Source organism: Synchiropus splendidus, chromosome 13, assembly GCF_027744825.2.
Source record: "Synchiropus splendidus isolate RoL2022-P1 chromosome 13, RoL_Sspl_1.0, whole genome shotgun sequence".
Taxonomy (NCBI): domain Eukaryota; kingdom Metazoa; phylum Chordata; class Actinopteri; order Syngnathiformes; family Callionymidae; genus Synchiropus; species Synchiropus splendidus.
The window spans coordinates 8,189,059-8,205,137 of record NC_071346.1 but is presented as its reverse complement, the minus strand read 5'-3'; the positions used below and the strand labels follow the sequence as shown (position 1 = coordinate 8,205,137).

General features: G+C 44.2%; 3 protein-coding genes across 12 annotated transcripts; 2 read left to right on the top strand and 1 right to left on the bottom strand.

Moving 5' to 3' along the window:
- Window positions 1–824: 824 nt before the first annotated feature.
- Window positions 825–13,059, bottom strand: lrrc8da (leucine rich repeat containing 8 VRAC subunit Da). Of its 3 annotated transcripts, none has more exons than XM_053883459.1 (5): window positions 12,801–13,059; window positions 12,579–12,716; window positions 11,778–11,813; window positions 11,154–11,328; window positions 825–4,242 (listed from the first exon to the last, which is right to left on the bottom strand). In XM_053883459.1, the coding sequence occupies exon 5, from the start codon at window positions 4,238–4,240 to the stop codon at window positions 1,679–1,681; it is 2,562 nt and encodes an 853-aa protein (XP_053739434.1). In that variant the 5' UTR covers window positions 4,241–4,242; window positions 11,154–11,328; window positions 11,778–11,813; window positions 12,579–12,716; window positions 12,801–13,059; the 3' UTR covers window positions 825–1,678. The 3 variants fall into 3 exon arrangements, with proteins under 3 accessions (XP_053739434.1, XP_053739435.1, XP_053739436.1); XM_053883460.1 differs by having other exon boundaries at window positions 13,003–13,019; XM_053883461.1 differs by lacking the exons at window positions 11,154–11,328; window positions 11,778–11,813; window positions 12,579–12,716; window positions 12,801–13,059 and adding an exon at window positions 6,267–6,620 and having other exon boundaries at window positions 827–4,242.
- On the top strand, window positions 8,824–11,565 carry LOC128769610 (transcription initiation factor IIB-like). 4 transcript variants are annotated; one of them, XM_053883478.1, is made up of 7 exons: window positions 8,824–8,850; window positions 9,722–9,894; window positions 10,418–10,560; window positions 10,649–10,795; window positions 10,873–11,002; window positions 11,068–11,349; window positions 11,414–11,565. In XM_053883478.1, the coding sequence occupies exons 1-7, from the start codon at window positions 8,834–8,836 to the stop codon at window positions 11,545–11,547; spliced, it is 1,026 nt and encodes a 341-aa protein (XP_053739453.1). In that variant the 5' UTR covers window positions 8,824–8,833; the 3' UTR covers window positions 11,548–11,565. The 4 variants fall into 4 exon arrangements, with proteins under 4 accessions (XP_053739453.1, XP_053739455.1, XP_053739454.1 ...); XM_053883480.1 differs by having other exon boundaries at window positions 8,824–9,129; window positions 9,989–10,560; XM_053883479.1 differs by having other exon boundaries at window positions 8,824–9,129; window positions 9,722–10,560.
- On the top strand, window positions 12,954–16,040 carry LOC128769608 (transcription initiation factor IIB-like). Of its 5 annotated transcripts, none has more exons than XM_053883474.1 (7): window positions 12,954–13,207; window positions 14,021–14,095; window positions 14,199–14,329; window positions 14,417–14,554; window positions 14,849–14,978; window positions 15,050–15,331; window positions 15,431–16,040. In XM_053883474.1, the coding sequence occupies exons 1-7, from the start codon at window positions 13,177–13,179 to the stop codon at window positions 15,562–15,564; spliced, it is 921 nt and encodes a 306-aa protein (XP_053739449.1). In that variant the 5' UTR covers window positions 12,954–13,176; the 3' UTR covers window positions 15,565–16,040. The 5 variants fall into 5 exon arrangements, with proteins under 5 accessions (XP_053739449.1, XP_053739450.1, XP_053739447.1 ...); XM_053883475.1 differs by having other exon boundaries at window positions 13,187–13,291; XM_053883472.1 differs by lacking the exon at window positions 12,954–13,207 and adding an exon at window positions 13,214–13,291 and having other exon boundaries at window positions 13,923–14,095.
- The last annotated feature ends 39 nt before the right edge of the window (window positions 16,041–16,079 follow it).

The window sequence follows — 16,079 nt, the reverse complement described above, 5'->3', positions numbered from 1 at the left end:
ATAAATCATGATGGTGGCTATATTCAAGTTTTTATATCACCTTATTTAAACTAAAGCTCTTTTAATGTCTTGAAAATATTTCTATAAGATTTTCAATTTTATAATACTAATTAAATTAATTTGTGTTGTAATTAATTTATCGTAATGATGTCGTTAGTAATTAATTGTAATTAACTCATTACAGTCCCACCAATAATTTATTTACTTATTTTTGAATAAAACAACTATGTAGAACAATATGGTATTACATATTAGACATACATACATGAAAATGTCAAATGTTTTTGTCCAATGTTAATCATGAATACAAGAAAATAAGGTCAATACACAAAATAAAGGTAAAGTAAAAAACAATGTAATAATAATAAGAGGCTTATGGATCACTAGTAGTAAGGGCTAAAAATATTTCAGAATCAAGGGCTTTTATGAGGTCCTTTTAATGATGTTTCATGTTAGATTTGTTTAAAAATTACATATTTGTGGATTTTTTGGGGGGCATATTTCACTTTGTGGATTTAAAATTTGGCTAGAATAAGGATGAAATTTGTCACGGTATCTAAGGTATATCTGAGTAACTTCGTTTTCCCCCCATTTTGGCCTGTCTGTTTTTACATCACCATCTTGAACTATATTTCAGTGTCAGACCAAGGCGGTGGCCCGATCAAAAGAAGACCTCACCAACAGTACGTTGAATTACTGAACAGGTACTGTATTTACTATCAACAGAATCTAGATAGCAGACATGACACACTTGCATGACCAGCTTGACCCGGTCAGAGTCTACAGTGACAGAGAGAAGCGATTGTTCTGCAGAGACAAGACAAGTGAGTCACGGCTCACTCAACTGACTGACTACTTGTATAATAGCCAACACTCTTCTTCAATTCAAATCGTGTTTTATTGAAACAAACCCGTGGATTTTGAACACGAGACACTGAGATGATACAGCAGCTCAGAAGACGTTTTAAAGTCTACACACAGATAAACTGGATACAAGGAAACAATGCATTACTTTAAGATGCCGACACGTGGGAGAATCAACAGAGCTCTGATCTAAAACGCTTTTGTGAAAAATAATCATCTTCAATAGTCAATGCTGGTCAAGGAAAGAGTTTACCCTAAGAACATTCAGTCATTTTAAACGATCAGGTCGAACATGTGCAAATGAACAGAGGAATACAATCTCTAGAACAGCAACTCAAAGACTTTGCCTCCTCGCCGCATTATTAAGAAACAGAGGTCGGATTTTAAGTCGTAGATTTGAGTCTTGCATCGTGATCCACAATATTTTGGCCTTTTGCTCATGCATGCCCCGACTGAAAACAAATAATGCAGTAAATAAGGCAAAACAAAACAGAAACAGAACTGATCCCCATTGGAATTATTATACCTGAGTAAGTACCGAAAAAGGATGTTGTACCAGTGGACAGTTTTGGTCAAGTATCAAACAGAGAAGCTAACACTTTACTAGATTATTCCGTTGTAAAAATACTAAAAGCCAACGTCATAAAAAACAATCTGCGTCTAGTCAACAAATGGAACTAAATTGATCAACAAAATTTGAAATGCATTCATTTTTATATGACCATAACAAGACAAATAATAATAATAATAATAAACAAAATAGACCACCAGAGCTGCCAGCCTGTTTTTGGCCACTGTTTTGGGGGCGTTTGTGCTATAAGCCACTTGGAAATGACTCTCGGCTGATGCTCTCTTTCACTTCCACGGGCAGCGTGTCAAAGAGATGGTCCTCGACAATCAGGTTGTGTTTGCGCAGCATGCGGCAGTTGCCCAGCTGCGGAGGCAGCCGGTCCAGACAGTTCCCCCGGAGCTCCAGCTGAGTGAGCTGGACCAGCTGGCCCACCGTCTCGGGCAGCTGAGTCAGCGCGTTGTGACTCAGACACAACGCCTTCAGCTTGGTGCACCGGAACAGATGCTTGGGCAGCATCTCCACCTTGTTGGAGTTGATGGCCAAGTGCTGGAGGTTGTGCAGCAGACCCACGTCTGGGGGAAGGACCGTGATGGAATTGTGGGCCACATCCAAGTGCCGCAGCTTAGGCAGCGTGAACAGAGCCGGGGGGAGGGACTCCAGTTTATTGTGCGAGAGGTGGAGGGACTCCAGAGACTTGACCTGGCCGATGGACGACGGAATGGTGATGATCTTGTTGTGCCACAGCTTAAGACAGGTCAGCCTCTTGAGGTGCTGGAAGCTGATGATCTCCTCGATGGTGCGGATGTTGTTGGACTTCAAGTCCACCTCTTGAAGGTTGATCAAGCTGAAGACTGCGTGAGGAATCCTCTCCAGCTCACAGGTGTGCAGCTCCAGGTCCACAAGGTTGGTCATTTTCTTCAGGCTGTTCAGTACCAAGAGTTTCGTACCGTCGTTGTGCACAACCAGCCTGATCAGATGAGGTGAGACCTCCGTGATATTGGTGGGCATTTTCGTCAGGTTGCTCTTCAAGCACAAGGTCTTCAAGTGCTTCAAATCCCTCATGGACTCGAGGCCGATCATCTTGTTATTGTCAGAGCTTAAGTTCCCGATTAAGTTGAGCTCCCTCAAATTGCGGAGCAGGTACACCCAGGTTGGGATCTCAGCGACATCCGTGAACTTGACATGAAGGCATCTGAGATGGTCCCGGAGAAAAGCAAACCCTGTCTGCTCCACTTTGGCTGGACTGTGACACAGGTGCAGCTCCTGCAAGCTGGTCATTTGCGAGACCTTGGCGGAGAACCTCACCTCGGGGATCAGCTCCAGTTTGAGCACCTCCAGGTCGGTGAGGTCGAACACCGCGTTGGGGAGGCCCGACAGCATGAAGAGATGCAGCTCCTGCTGGTCCTGCGCGTTCCGGGTCACCAGCTGCCGCAGCTTCTCGAAGGTCCACTCGTGATTGAGGCTGATCTCCCTCAGCTTGTTCTCGCTCACCTCAGACAAGAAGACGCCGAAGCGTTTGGAGTACAGCAAGTCGTACTGGTCGACCATGTGTAAGAGGAATGCAAAATCATTTTTGACATCAGGAATGTCACTAAAGCTGCTTTCTTCTCTGACCTTTTCGAATGAATACTCCTTCAGGGGTCGGCGGAAAACCCAGAAGAGGGCGTACAAGCAGGCCATGCCATAGATCAGTATTAAAGCCATGTAGGTGATAAGCAGCTTATTCAGCATGAAAGCCATGTTGTGCGTACAAAAGAACCTCCGGTATCCGGTCAGCTCCTTGATGTCCGGCTCACAATCGTGCCTGAAGTTGATCTTGACCAAGAAGGTGGATGTGTAGGAAAGGATGAGGATGAACTTGACCGTTTTAACAATGGTCTGTGCTACATAGAGCTTGTAGATAAAATCGCTGTCTTCGACGTGAGCTCTGAACTTCCGGACCTTCTCAAAGAGCGCTTTGGCTTGCTCGCCATCTTTTTTGTCCAGGATGGTCATGTTGCTGGGGACCTCGGCGATGGGCTTATCAGCTGAGAATTTCACCCCCAGCGCCGGTACGGACGAGTTAGCGTTGGAGCTTTCCTCCTTCCCTTCTGCAGAAACCTCTTTGGGCGCTGCAGATGTGCTCGTGAGTCTCTGTTTGTTCTCCGAGTCTTCGCAGGCGGTTTCTGACAACGCTTTTGTCGTCCAAGGAGACTCAAAGCATCTACCCAAAATAGAAACAAAGTGCTCAATCTTTGAACTGGTTTTGGGATATTTGAACCAGAAATTGCTACTGACCATGAGGACAAGGGTGTGGATGAGTGTGAGGTACGGGAAGTATTTAGAGTACCAGGGCAAGGCAACGTGGTAGCATATTTGGTTGATGAAGACGTATTGCTGGAAGTCCAGATTGGTCTTGACGCCTGTCGGCTGAGGTTGATTGACATACTGGACCCTTGTCGCTGCTGTTTGTTGCCGAGTCGGATACATTTCATCCCCAGCCATGTCAGGCATGTTGTCAGTTATTAATGGGAAGGGGGTTTCGATTGGAGAAGGAGTAGCTGCCGAAGGGGCTTCCGTCACGGCCGCGTCCAGTCCACAGCCAGTGGAGTGAGAATCGGATTTGGAGCCCGGCGTCTCCTGCGACTCCTCCAGATGAGGGAGGCAAGCCACCTGGTCCTTGGTGATCTGCATGGTCATGGCAAATATGGCCAGCATTAGCATGACCAGGCCCAAGTAGTCCATGAAGACATCCCACCATGGCTTGAGGATGCGGTACGTTGGCTGGATGTCGTTCAAAGATGCAACCTCAGTGAGGGTGAACATGGCTGGAAAAGACCAGAACCATTAGATCAGACTTTAGTAGTGCGACTACACTTACAAACATGACAACACAAACTTTAATGTCTTTTGATTGTATCAGAACAGGCTTTTAGTGAGGAGAGCGTCTGGGCATCTGGACACCCAATCCTCGTCATATACCAGCGTAATCTGGCGGCCAAGCTACGGTCGAGAATCGGACGTCCATTTTTTTTCCATGTTTTGCAGATGCCCAGACGCCCTCCTAGCTAAAAGCCTGCATCAGAACCAGACTAAAGGTAGGGTTGGTGAACTTGGGAAAAAAAAAGTTCAGAGCAAGCGGCAATTTGAATTCATATTCCGACCATCATTCTTCAGGAATCACCTGAAGACATGCCTTCAGACCTGTGCAGTAGTGATGGGGGGGAGGGGCAAAGAAGTGTGACCACCATTCGGTTCCAAAGAGTTGGTTTGGAAGGATGGAAGGATGGATGGATGGATGGATGGATGGATGGATGGATGGATGGAGGGTGGTAGGAATGGAGGGAGGGATAGATGGAAGGAGGGAGGAGGGATGGATAGATAGATAGACCATAGGTGATATTTTTGTGAGGGCTCCAAGAAAAGATCTTCTATACTACATCTGTTGCAGTCCATTTTCTAGCTATACAATAATATAAGGGTCATGTCTTGTCATGCCAACCATGAAGAATAAAGAGCCTTAAGCAGATGATCAGTCATCCACCAAGCAACAGGGTTTTGGACACTATGTAGGTTAATGCAAGACAGGACACATGAATGGTCAGGCAACATCTTTGTCTGCGTCTTTAACTACAGAACTTGGCGGCTCCCGACCAAAACTTGAATCACAGCGTGATGGCAATCGCCAAGTTCAGCCGACAGTGTGGTTAAGACCAAAGCTCTTTGGGTAAACCAGCAGAGAACCACATCCTGCTGAGTAAGCGCTTTAAGTCAGGTTAGAAACTGTAAATATGTAACACTGGTGATGATTGTTCAACTTGAGGTAAAATATAACTGAACGGCAATTTAACTGATGGCTATAGGACTCGGCTCCTGGTCCCATTGTTACCTGTTGTTCAACATGTAGAGTAGAAATATGTAACAGCAAGATTTCACTTGGTCAGGCTTCAGACATTAATGGAAAAGCAAGACCAACATTTTCACTGAAGTCTGACCCCTGTAAAAAAAAGTTATTCCTCAAATACTGGGGAATATTGATTGAGTTTGTGAACGGATGCGGGACATGATACCGGAACTAAATTATCGTATTTCATCCACATCGCCGATATTTGGCATTATGTTGCGATATCCTGAGACACGCTGCGTTTCTAGGTTCGACATTCTCAGCTGAGCCAAGCACTGTCAATGTAAACAAGCTGGTTATAGCATATCGGAGAAGCAATGTTGACCCTTCATCCTCTGCCAGTAATAACCATAATAATAATATATCTTTCATCGCCAGACTTCGTCCACAAACACTAACAAATCCCTAAACTTCCTGTTTCACTGTATCATTTCTACGCACATTACTACAACAAAACAACCAAATGTGTTTGTCAACGCAGAATAAAAATGGTATTTATTCTTTCTAGTCTTAATATCTTAATAAATGCCGTTTTATTTTAGGTTTTCCATTTATTGCCTATTGACTTCAGACAAACAAATGTGCATTATTTAAAGCATACAATAATAAAATAATACATTTTTATTAATCTTAGTTTAGGTGAGGAAAAGTAAATTACAATATGACATTATGATGAAAAGGTTCCAGCTCGTGTTGATCTGTGCGTTTGTCGTGTTATCTTTCAAAACAGCCCATCCACGCCTCAGTCGGACGCGAAGGCAGAGACGGCACTGAATAAAAGTACTTTTCTCTCCATGAGTTCTTGCGCAGTAAGTTATCTCGCTCCGGGTCAGGTGACTTGACACAGAACGCAGAACCGTCATTTAAAGAGTAATATTAGCGCACCGATATTAAAGCAACACGACAGCTCAAGAGGAGATCATCTTTCCAAACAAGTCAAATACTCACTGGCCGCGTGGCGTTAACTCAATCCAGTTATTTCTTTGTCAACCTGCATGCCACTCGGTCGTCAGGTGCGCCGCTACATTAATTCCCCAGCCCCGTTAAAAGCGCCGGGAGGACGCGCCACGGAGCGAACAAAGAGCCGGAGCCCGTCGGATGCTGCCATTTCAAGCCTCGCACACCGGAGCCAGGGAGCAGAGCCGGCTTCGGGGTCGTCGTGGCGGCGGCAGACGTGTTTTTCTAAGACGAGTCGGATCCAATATGGAGCGGAGTCGAGCGCTGTTGTGGGTGTAGAGCGCGCTTCTCATTGGCGGATGACAATCCTGCAACTTCCCGAAGACACCGCCTGCTGCCCTGTCTGATGCTGCGTTTACGGCACATCAGGGATTCACATTCCCACTAGTTACACAATGCACACGGATCCTCTGAATGCGGACAGATAAATCACTCTAGCCGCAGAAATCAAAGCCAAATTTGCGGGTGTATTATTGGTCACACTGTTATCATAATTATATAGTTTTATCGTCTAACCCGAGTTGGACGCAGCTTCTTTCCTGACACCTGAGTGTTGCACGGGTTTCCGGAAATGATGACTAACTGTCTAATGTCAGAAACTCCTCAGCGGGCAGTTATTCCTGCGCCGCTCATCTTTTACTCGCGGTCTTTGTACTTGTACGAGACAAACGCAATGTCTGCCTGTATTTGCTGCCGCTTTCTGTCTCCTCTGCAAGGCATTTATGAATAATTGATCAATACCGGGACTGTATTTCCCCCCAAAGCACCACGGTGATGTCGGAAATGTCAGAATATATCACTATATACATTTAAATTCAAGTGCAAATAAAGTGCAGAGAACACGTGTCATTTCCAGTTTCGTCTGGATGAGGTTGACTATGCGCGTGCAACAGGAAGAGTCTCCTCAGTTGTTCCACATACAGGTTCCAACCGGTCCAGGGCTGCTGGCACCGCGCGCTCACATGCCACTCTCGCACTTTGAGAGGAAGGAGGGGAAGAAGAAAACGCTCAACAACAGAAAGCCCGCAGCCTGTTTGTTTTCAGGAAGAAATGTTTGAACAGGGAGGTGCGACGGTATTATTGTTTGGACCCTGGAACCATTTCAAGTGACTCCTGCGTATTACTATGACAGAAGAAAAGGTGTCTGCTCAGCAGAATATATTTAAGACATTTTATTGTAATAACATGCGTAAATATTTAAGAATCGTGCACAAAAGTAAAAGAAAAATGGCTTAAAACTTTCTGAATGTTTATTTCAGTCTCCTCTAATACATTGTAAATCTCAATTACTATTGTTACACTGCATACAGTTCATGCAATATTTATTCTTACATTCCACAGTGTCAGAAAAGGAGAAGAGTGAAGAATGGCTCCTTTTATTTCAGCCCATTATTTTGTGTTTTGTTTGTTTCTGCCAACGGCGCTCTGTCACACTCAGTTTTGTGTGTGTTTATTAGTTGTTTTGCTTGTTTGTTCTAGTCTGGGACGTCTCTCCTCAGGAGTCATCTTGCCGTTCTCTTGAAAACCCCTCACCATGTTTACATTTTTCATTTCCTTTGTCAGGGAGTTCCACATTTTTACTTCCACCATTGCAGCGCACAGTTGTCTCAGACTGGTTCTAGCAGTTTTTAAAAGTGTACCCAAAAAAAACACAAAGACAAAATATTACTTAAAAGGTGTGTGATAATAAATAGGCCATATTAATATTTAAACAGTAAGCTGTTTTATTGATAGTAGTTTCAGTCGGCCTCTGGTAATCTAGATTGTTACCAGTGAATAAACAAAATAGCTGGTAATAAATCATCTATTTTCAAAACAGTGTTCAGCGACTCACACCTGGGCTCAGCATGTGTTTATCAGCATGCATGTTGTCACTCAGCTTTCCTGCTTCAGACCAGGAGGTCTGAGTGGTTGTCAGTGTTCCTGTGGCCAGTGAGGGGTGAACAGTCAATCCCTGCCTGTCCACTCACTGTCAGCTGACTGTGCCTGCACCATGTTCAGGTTCACAGTGATGATCAATAATTTAGTGAATAGCTTGGAACAACCCGTGCGTGTTTCACTGGGCAAGGTCAGGTTGTGTGTGCAAGCCAGCTAAAAGCCCCCAAACTTGCCCACTAAAAATAACCTTCAAGGGAGCTCCTTATAAATAGCTGATGCCAAGGATGATGTCACTAGCAGATACTGCTGCTTCACGCCCCCCTAACAAGAACCCGTATTGATCCAATTAGTGAGTCATGTGCAGCCAATGGCTCGGTAAGTGAGGTCAATAGCTAGTGATCACACAATGAGTGGATACTAAAGCAGACATTTCACCGCCAAAATAGCTCATTTTCACCATAATAACATCACATTAGTCCACTCAGTTCTCAAAATCAATGCACGTAACTGCGCTTGCCTTTGATCTTGACTCATGCTAAGGATGTCAGCCACAATAAAGGAAGAACAAAGAGCTGGTGGAGATCCAATAAGCTGCCTTGCTTCGACCACATGATCGAGGAATCTATAAATACAGGAAGTGCCCCCTCTTTTTTAATAATCCAGACATGTTACAAAGCGCCATGGCTTCGAAAAAAAAGTAAGAAATGCCATGAGCTGTCCAGCCGCCATGTCTCGCGTGTGTGGAGGCGTTGTTTATGTGTGCATTTTGGCCTACAAGTCGTGTGACGTAGTCGTGGCGGGATAACTCGACCTCCATCTAGCGTGTTTTGCATCTATCCGACTATTCTGTGACTGCACAGCCATCGAGGACAGTCTTGCTAACTGCGCTGCATTGACGACCATGAACCATGCATAGCGTGACGGCATCAACAAGCGGCAGCCCTGACATATTTCCCAGCCCGGATTAATTCACAAGGTTCATCTTTTTGCAGATATAAATGCTCCATGTGTCGTGAAAATTGTTTTTAAAATGTTCAATTGAAACGTCATTTCACAATGAAAATGGAATACTGCATCTCATGATGCCAAAGTTTAGCCATCTTGACCCACAAATGTTGTGGTTGTGTGCACAGAAATATGTGTTTTGCACTCAGACTTCAAGCTACTTCCCCCGACAAGTGAATCGGCTGGTGCAAACTGACCAGCCGTCCAGAGATGACTCTAGATTTTTGTAGCTATACATTATCTCCAGTATTAGCTCAAGTTCTCTATTTTTCTTCAGAATTTAAGACAGCAATATCTATGTAACTGCAACATTGGCAAGGTGGAATGAAAACAAATTAACCGATATCAGATCAGTTTATTATTATATTAGTATAACAGTATATTGTGTTTGTCGTAGTTCATAAACCTATTTTATGTATTTACTCTGGTGTCCAGGTGTCCAGCTGCATGAAATCCTGATGGATCTTGTGGGCTCCTGCGCCTTTTTATTTCAACTGTAAATAACTATACAAGCGTACATACAGTATGTGTAATGCTTTGTTTATGATTGTTGCCCTCTCCAGGTTCTTTCGTTTCAATCACGAGCATTATTTCAACATACTGTCAAGCTGCCTAAGCAAAGGGGAAGAAGCTCAGATTCTATCCAAGATCCACTGTCCCGACCACCCGCACGCCACCCTGGTGGAGGACTACAGAGCTGGGGACATGATCTGTCCCGAGTGTGGCCTCGTAGTCGGTAAGTGGATTTGAAGCCACCGCAGTTTGTCTTTTCCAATCTCCATAAAATAAAAGCTGTAACCAATCATTCTATTCTTTTCAATTGGCATCAGTGAAGCGGCTTCATGGTACACGGCTGTTTCTATGGCACGAGCCAGACGCCGAGCCAGAGAGGAGCCGTGATAGTGCCATCAGGTTCTTAACCTGTTACGTGCTCTTACTCTCATGACCTAAATTTCGTCAACTGACAGGAGCAGACTTGTGCTGCGACTGACGGGACGATAACATCAGCTTATCTTGCCCATGGTGACATCACAGCTCACCAATCTCTCAGAGGAAGATGAACAATACGATAGTGAGCTAAAATAAATACGATACGGAAGAGTCTCTGTACTTTTGGCAGCAGAGTGAGCGAAGGCTGGTCGGTTGAGCTGGTCATTCCGTGACCGCCACCCACTACTGGACATCAGAAAGCCCAGAGTGTTGTTACCAAGCAGTAACTATGAAGACCTGTTGGACTCTGGCTCACCGTTTCCCCTCAGGCGATCGCATCATTGACGTTGGGTCAGAGTGGAGGACTGTGTCCAACGAGAAAGCCCTCAAGGCTCTGAAGGATCCCTCCAGGGTCGGAGACGCTCCCAACCCTTTGCTGAATGGAGAAGACCTGACAACCACAATCAGCAAGGTGAAGCGCCGCTTAACCCTTTCAGTCACGCTTCCTTTGGCGAGCCACACGTTGCTTCTGCTCACGAGCTTCATGTTGCTCCCTACAGGGAACTGGGGTAGGCAGTTTTGATGAGTTCGGCATCTCAAAATACCAGAAGCGCATGACAATGAGCAGCTCTGATCACACGATGCTGAGCACCTTCAAAGAAATCAGCACAATGGCGGATCGCATCAACCTGCCAAAGAGTATCGTGGTGAGCTCCGAATTCATCTATCCGACGGATGGAATACAAGATGGGAGTATCTCAAATGCACTTTCTCTGTCGTCTAGAACCAAACAAACTACTTATTCAAGCAGGTTTATGAACAAAAAAGTCTGAAGGGTCGAGCCAACAATGCCATCGCTTCAGCCTGCCTCTGCATCGCCTGCAGACAAGAAGGTGTTCCAAGAACTTTTAAAGGTCTGAAGCTTCAGGAATCAAAAGCATTTTTTAAAGTTATTTATAATCTTTTTATGTTGCTGCAGAGATCAGTGCTGTCTCAGGGATCTCCAAGAAAGAGATCGGCCGGTGTTTCAAACTCATTCTCAAAGCCCTGGAGACCAGCGTGTACCTCATTGGATCGGGGGACTTCATGTCCCGCTTCTGCTCCAACCTGGGCCTGCCCAAGCAAGTGCAGATGGGCGCGACCTTCATCGCCAGGAGGGCCATGGATCTAGACCTGGTGCCTGGAAGAAGTCCCATCTCCGTGGCTGCCGCCGCCATCTACATGGCCTCTCAGGCCTCGTCTGAGAAGAAGACACAGAAAGGTGATGAGCTGGAGCCAAAACATTCGATCTTGTTTGTCGATCTGCAACTATTTTCTCTGCATAGATATCGGAGACATCGCTGGGGTTGCTGACGTCACGATCCGGCAGTCATACCGACTCATCTATCCTCGAGCTGTGGAGCTTTTCCCCCCAGACTTCAAGTTCGACACCCCAGTTAACCAACTACCAGAATTATAGTCATTAAACTGAACTGTTGGGGACAAAAGTGCTGTCATTTTTTTGGAATGAATGGCATTAGCACCAAGATAAACATTCACAGACCCATACGCGGATTGAGCTCTCTTGCTTACAATCTGGTTTATAAAGCAATGACACTTCTTCGAATTCACATCTTAGGTCCAGTCGAGTCCACCAGAGTCAAACAGAATCTTACTGTATATAAAGATGCTTATATATGAGACAATTACCTGCTGTCTGTCCTGTGAGGAAACAACTTCCAATTCCTGTAAGATAAATGGCTTAACTGAGTATAATGCTCTGGAAATAAACATGAAATTTGCTTAGAGCATCAGAATGTCGGGTTGAAGAAGTTAGTTCTAATTACACTGAAAAACAACTTTTAAAAAGCCGCAGTATTTTAGCTGAAAGCAGCAGCATCAAGTTTCCGTAGAGGAACTGAGATTAGATGGTGTGAAGGCACTGGCCCACTCACTTCTTTTGAAATGTATTCCGCTACAGATAACCGAACACAGGCCTGTATCCTTTTCAAATGTAACTTATTCAGAATACTTTGGATTACTATTCACAGCTGGTTCAGATCAAGTCTCCCTGAATATATTGGCTGCAGTGCAGCAAAGACAAAGGTATAAGTTTTGTCTTCTGTGAGATGGTAAAAAGGTGTACTGTTTCTGTGAATATGTATTATACATTATATATATTATATGAAGTAGAAAAGTCAAAGGGTTTACACAAGACAACATTTCCACCTATCCAACTAGTTATGGAGCTGCTACGTATATAAGTAGCATAGAATACTGTTGTGGAGCGTGTGGATCAAAAGTGTCAAGCAAGTGTCAATGCCTCAGAGGAGTTTCAGATTCTAAAACCAATAGTTGAGATGGGAAGGTGGGGAGGACGCCCTCTTATGGAGAGCAGGCATATAACCATGGCCTTCTTTAAACAGGAACCTAGCAAAGTTTGGGAGCTTGCTGAAGAACTGAGATCTCATCTGTGAAGGGAGTTTGACCTGGATGAATGTGTGATGTTACCTTGCTCAACACACTTGAGTTTGGGAAGAAGGCAAAGGTGCATGCTGATGCTGGATGGTCTCGGCAAGTGGATTCCTGTGCTGGGTCCGTTGATGTCACAGAGCCCGGGACCAAAACCCGAAACAACCTTTCCACTTCCTTTTAAAAGCAGCCATAAAGAAAAGACCACAAATGAGAAAAGAATATCAAGCTAATGAAGATTGGAGGCACAGTGATGGTTACCATGTTGGTTTCAAAGGATTTGTCACCCAGTGTTTCTCCTGCAAAAACAGAATCTGATACGAAGCCCTTCATATGGAGACGCAGAGTCGGCTGGCAGCCATTAGACCTTCAGTCAGCCTACACCTCTGAGCCGGATTGATGTCTTGAATAACTCGATTTACATCGCGGTCGTTTCCCCACCACTCAGCCGGTATTGATCTACCTGCATGCAGCGTCTACTTCCGTCCAATCGGCTCGCTGGCGGGCAGCGGAATGAAGACCAGCGTGTCATCATGCGACCATTTAAAAGGTGATCATTATTAGCATCTTCAATCTATTTGGCCTTTGGTGGTCATGATAGATCAAAGCTAACAAACAACATCAAAGGCAGAACGACATGTTGACTGTGGCGAAGATGCTCTCAGGAGGTGAGCCAAAAGGCTATAAATATCGGTGACATTTAAAATTTCATTCATAACTGCTGAAATAAGTACCATGGACACCGCAAACAAGTAAGGAATCTTTGTGGGGTTAGCAATGAACTATAAATAGCTAATGAAGGTTCATGTTTGTTTATCATAGCGGCAATCTTTCTTTGATCTCGTGATAAGAGTTGTGATATGGGCAGACATCAGCTATGGTGGAAGGGCAATAGATTAAAGTCACAAAATGCTTTTGCTTTGGTGACAGGGGTGTTTGTGCTCCAATTTGAAGCAGACTGTTACGATACGACAACTAGCCTCATTTAGCCATGTAAGGCTGCAACTAACAATTATAAATATAGAAAAATGCATGTAAATTGTTGTAAACACTTGTATAATGTTAAGGGGTGCTTTGAAACCTTAGCTTTGAGTTTTAATAGCTCAAAATGTTCCATGAAAAGTATGTGTCCTTTGATGTGCCCTTGAAATGGTCCCATACATTTGAGGTTTTGGGTCACGAAGGTTGCCTCAGCCTTTTCTCCATTTGCTGCTCACTGTGAAAGAGAACAATGACATAATGACCAGTTGACTAATTTAATAGTCATTTTTTATGAAAAAAGAAAATGATGAAAATATGTTTCATATATAAAGTCTGGATGATTTCTCTCTTGAAGGAAAACTGTTTTGACATTTTTACCCATCTTTCTCCGTCACTGTGCAGAGTGTTTCATTTCAATCATCAGCATTATTTTAGTTTACTGTCGCACTGCTACAGTAGAGGAAAAGATGATCAGTCTCTTTCCAAAATTCACTGTCCAGACCACCCCGACGCCCATCTTGTAGAGGACTGCCGTGCAGGGGACATGATTTGCCCCGAATGCGGTCTGGTCGTTGGTGAGTTGCACCCTCCCACAGTTTTGAACAAGCGTCTTCTAATTCTAACTGTCATAGAGATCTGTCGTGTTTCCGTTCTCTTGCTTAATCCGCTTCTCTTAAGGCGACCGAATTATTGACGTTGGATCGGAATGGAGGACGATTTCAAGTGAGAAGAGCCTTAAAGATCCAACCAGAGTTGGAGACGGCCCAAACCTGCTGAGCAATGGGGACCTGTCTACGATATTTGGAGAGGTGAAGGGACGCTATAAAGATGTATTTCCATCACTACAATATACCCACATTTAATTTTAGCTGAGTAATGGCTTATGTTATTGATAGGTTACAGCTTCATCTGATGACTTTGGAAACCGGAGGTACCGGCACCTGGCGACGAGAAGTTCCCGCAATGCGCTGCTGAACACCTTCAAAGAAATTAGCACCATGGCTGATCGCATCAACCTGCCGAAAAACATTGTGGTGAGTAGATGAGATTAAAATCTAAGTCACATGTTGAAAGAAAAGTTTTAAATTTCTAGAACAACGAACAAGAAAATGCAGCATTAAACAAGGCACAGATATTCATATTAGTTTAAAAAATAAATGCATGAATGAACTACTGCCATCTGGTGTCAGGAGGTCACATGGTTTGTTACCTCACTGACAGAATTTTCACCCCCAACCTACCAGACCTACCATAAATTTGTAGGGCTGTTGGTCGGGACCTCATACATTGGCTCCCATTATAACATCAATAATTGTTTCGTCTTCCAGGATCGAACAAACCTGTTATTCAGACAGGTTTACGAACAGAAGACTCTTCAAGGACGAGCCAACAATGCCATCGCTTCAGCCTGCCTCTACATCGCCTGCAGGCAAGAAGGTGTTCCAAGAACTTTCAAAGGTCAGACAACAAGAATGTTTTCCTGACATATGCCACAGTAGATGAAGCCCATTCTTTCTGCTCTCCTCCAGAAATCTGTGCCGTCTCACGCATCTCCAAGAAGGAGACTGGACGGTGCTTCAAACTCATCCTCAAAGTGTTGGAGACTAGCATGTACCTCATTACAACAGGTGACTTCATGTCACGTTTCTGCTCCAATTTGGGACTCACAAAGCAAGTGCAGATGGGTGCGACTTTCATTGCCAGGAGAGCCATGGAGCTGGACCTGGTTCCTGGACGAAGCCCCATCTCTGTCGCTGCAGCAGCCATCTACATGGCCTCCCAGGCCTCCTCAGACAAGAGGACTCAGAAAGGTGCGTGAAAATTGTGTCTATTATGGGGTTTAGTGGGGAGCAGGAGCATTTCTCCATGAAGGCCAGCATGAAGAAATGGTGTCTGGGATTCTCTTACAGATATTGGAGACACTGCCGGAGTGGCGGACGTCACAATCCGTCAGTCGTACCGCCTGATCTACCCTCGCGCTGCAGACCTCTTTCCTTCGGACTTCCAATTTGACACCCCGGTGGACTGCTTGCCTCAGCTGTAAAACGGACTCTTCACACGAGAAGGATTGTTTCAGCTCTTGGGCAGTTACATAACATTAACAGGATTGGTCCTGTTATTGCTGCTAGTTCAGCACGGCATTTGTCCTTTATTGACGTCAGAAAAACACAAATTACACTTGTAAAAAAAAGGGCTATTACCCTAGATAAACAAAACAAATCTCCTGAAAACACAAATAAAACTATCAGTTACAATATAATCTAATGTGAAGGATTTTTATTTTACTAAAACCTAAAATCAATAATTGTGGTATTGTTTGTGAGTGTATTAGAATCACAATGAGATTTACTGACCAAGGTCAGTGAGGATCACACTAGGAAAGTGCTTTGGTACAGCGTGCAATAATGAACGAAACAAACAAAAAAAAAATGAATAAAAATAAATAAACAATACAGAAGTAACTCATAAATAAACTGCAAACAACAAGGGCTGTTTGCGAATTCACCTGGGGAAATCAATAGCAAGACTAAATGGCAAAAGGAATGTTCGACCTAATAT

Coding starts and splice junctions, on each gene's coding strand:
- lrrc8da (XM_053883459.1), bottom strand. CDS start 4,240: ATGTTCACCCTCACTGAGGTTGCATCTTTGAACGACATCCAGCCAACG.
- LOC128769610 (XM_053883477.1), top strand. CDS start 9,702: ATGATTGTTGCCCTCTCCAGGTTCTTTCGTTTCAATCACGAGCATTAT. Junction 10,561..10,648: donor TGACAACCACAATCAGCAAG/GTGAAGCGCCGC, acceptor TGCTCCCTACAG/GGAACTGGGGTAGGCAGTTT. Junction 10,796..10,872: donor ACCTGCCAAAGAGTATCGTG/GTGAGCTCCGAA, acceptor TCTGTCGTCTAG/AACCAAACAAACTACTTATT.
- LOC128769608 (XM_053883471.1), top strand. CDS start 13,825: ATGATGAAAATATGTTTCATATATAAAGTCTGGATGATTTCTCTCTTG. Junction 14,330..14,416: donor TGTCTACGATATTTGGAGAG/GTGAAGGGACGC, acceptor TGTTATTGATAG/GTTACAGCTTCATCTGATGA. Junction 14,555..14,848: donor ACCTGCCGAAAAACATTGTG/GTGAGTAGATGA, acceptor TTCGTCTTCCAG/GATCGAACAAACCTGTTATT.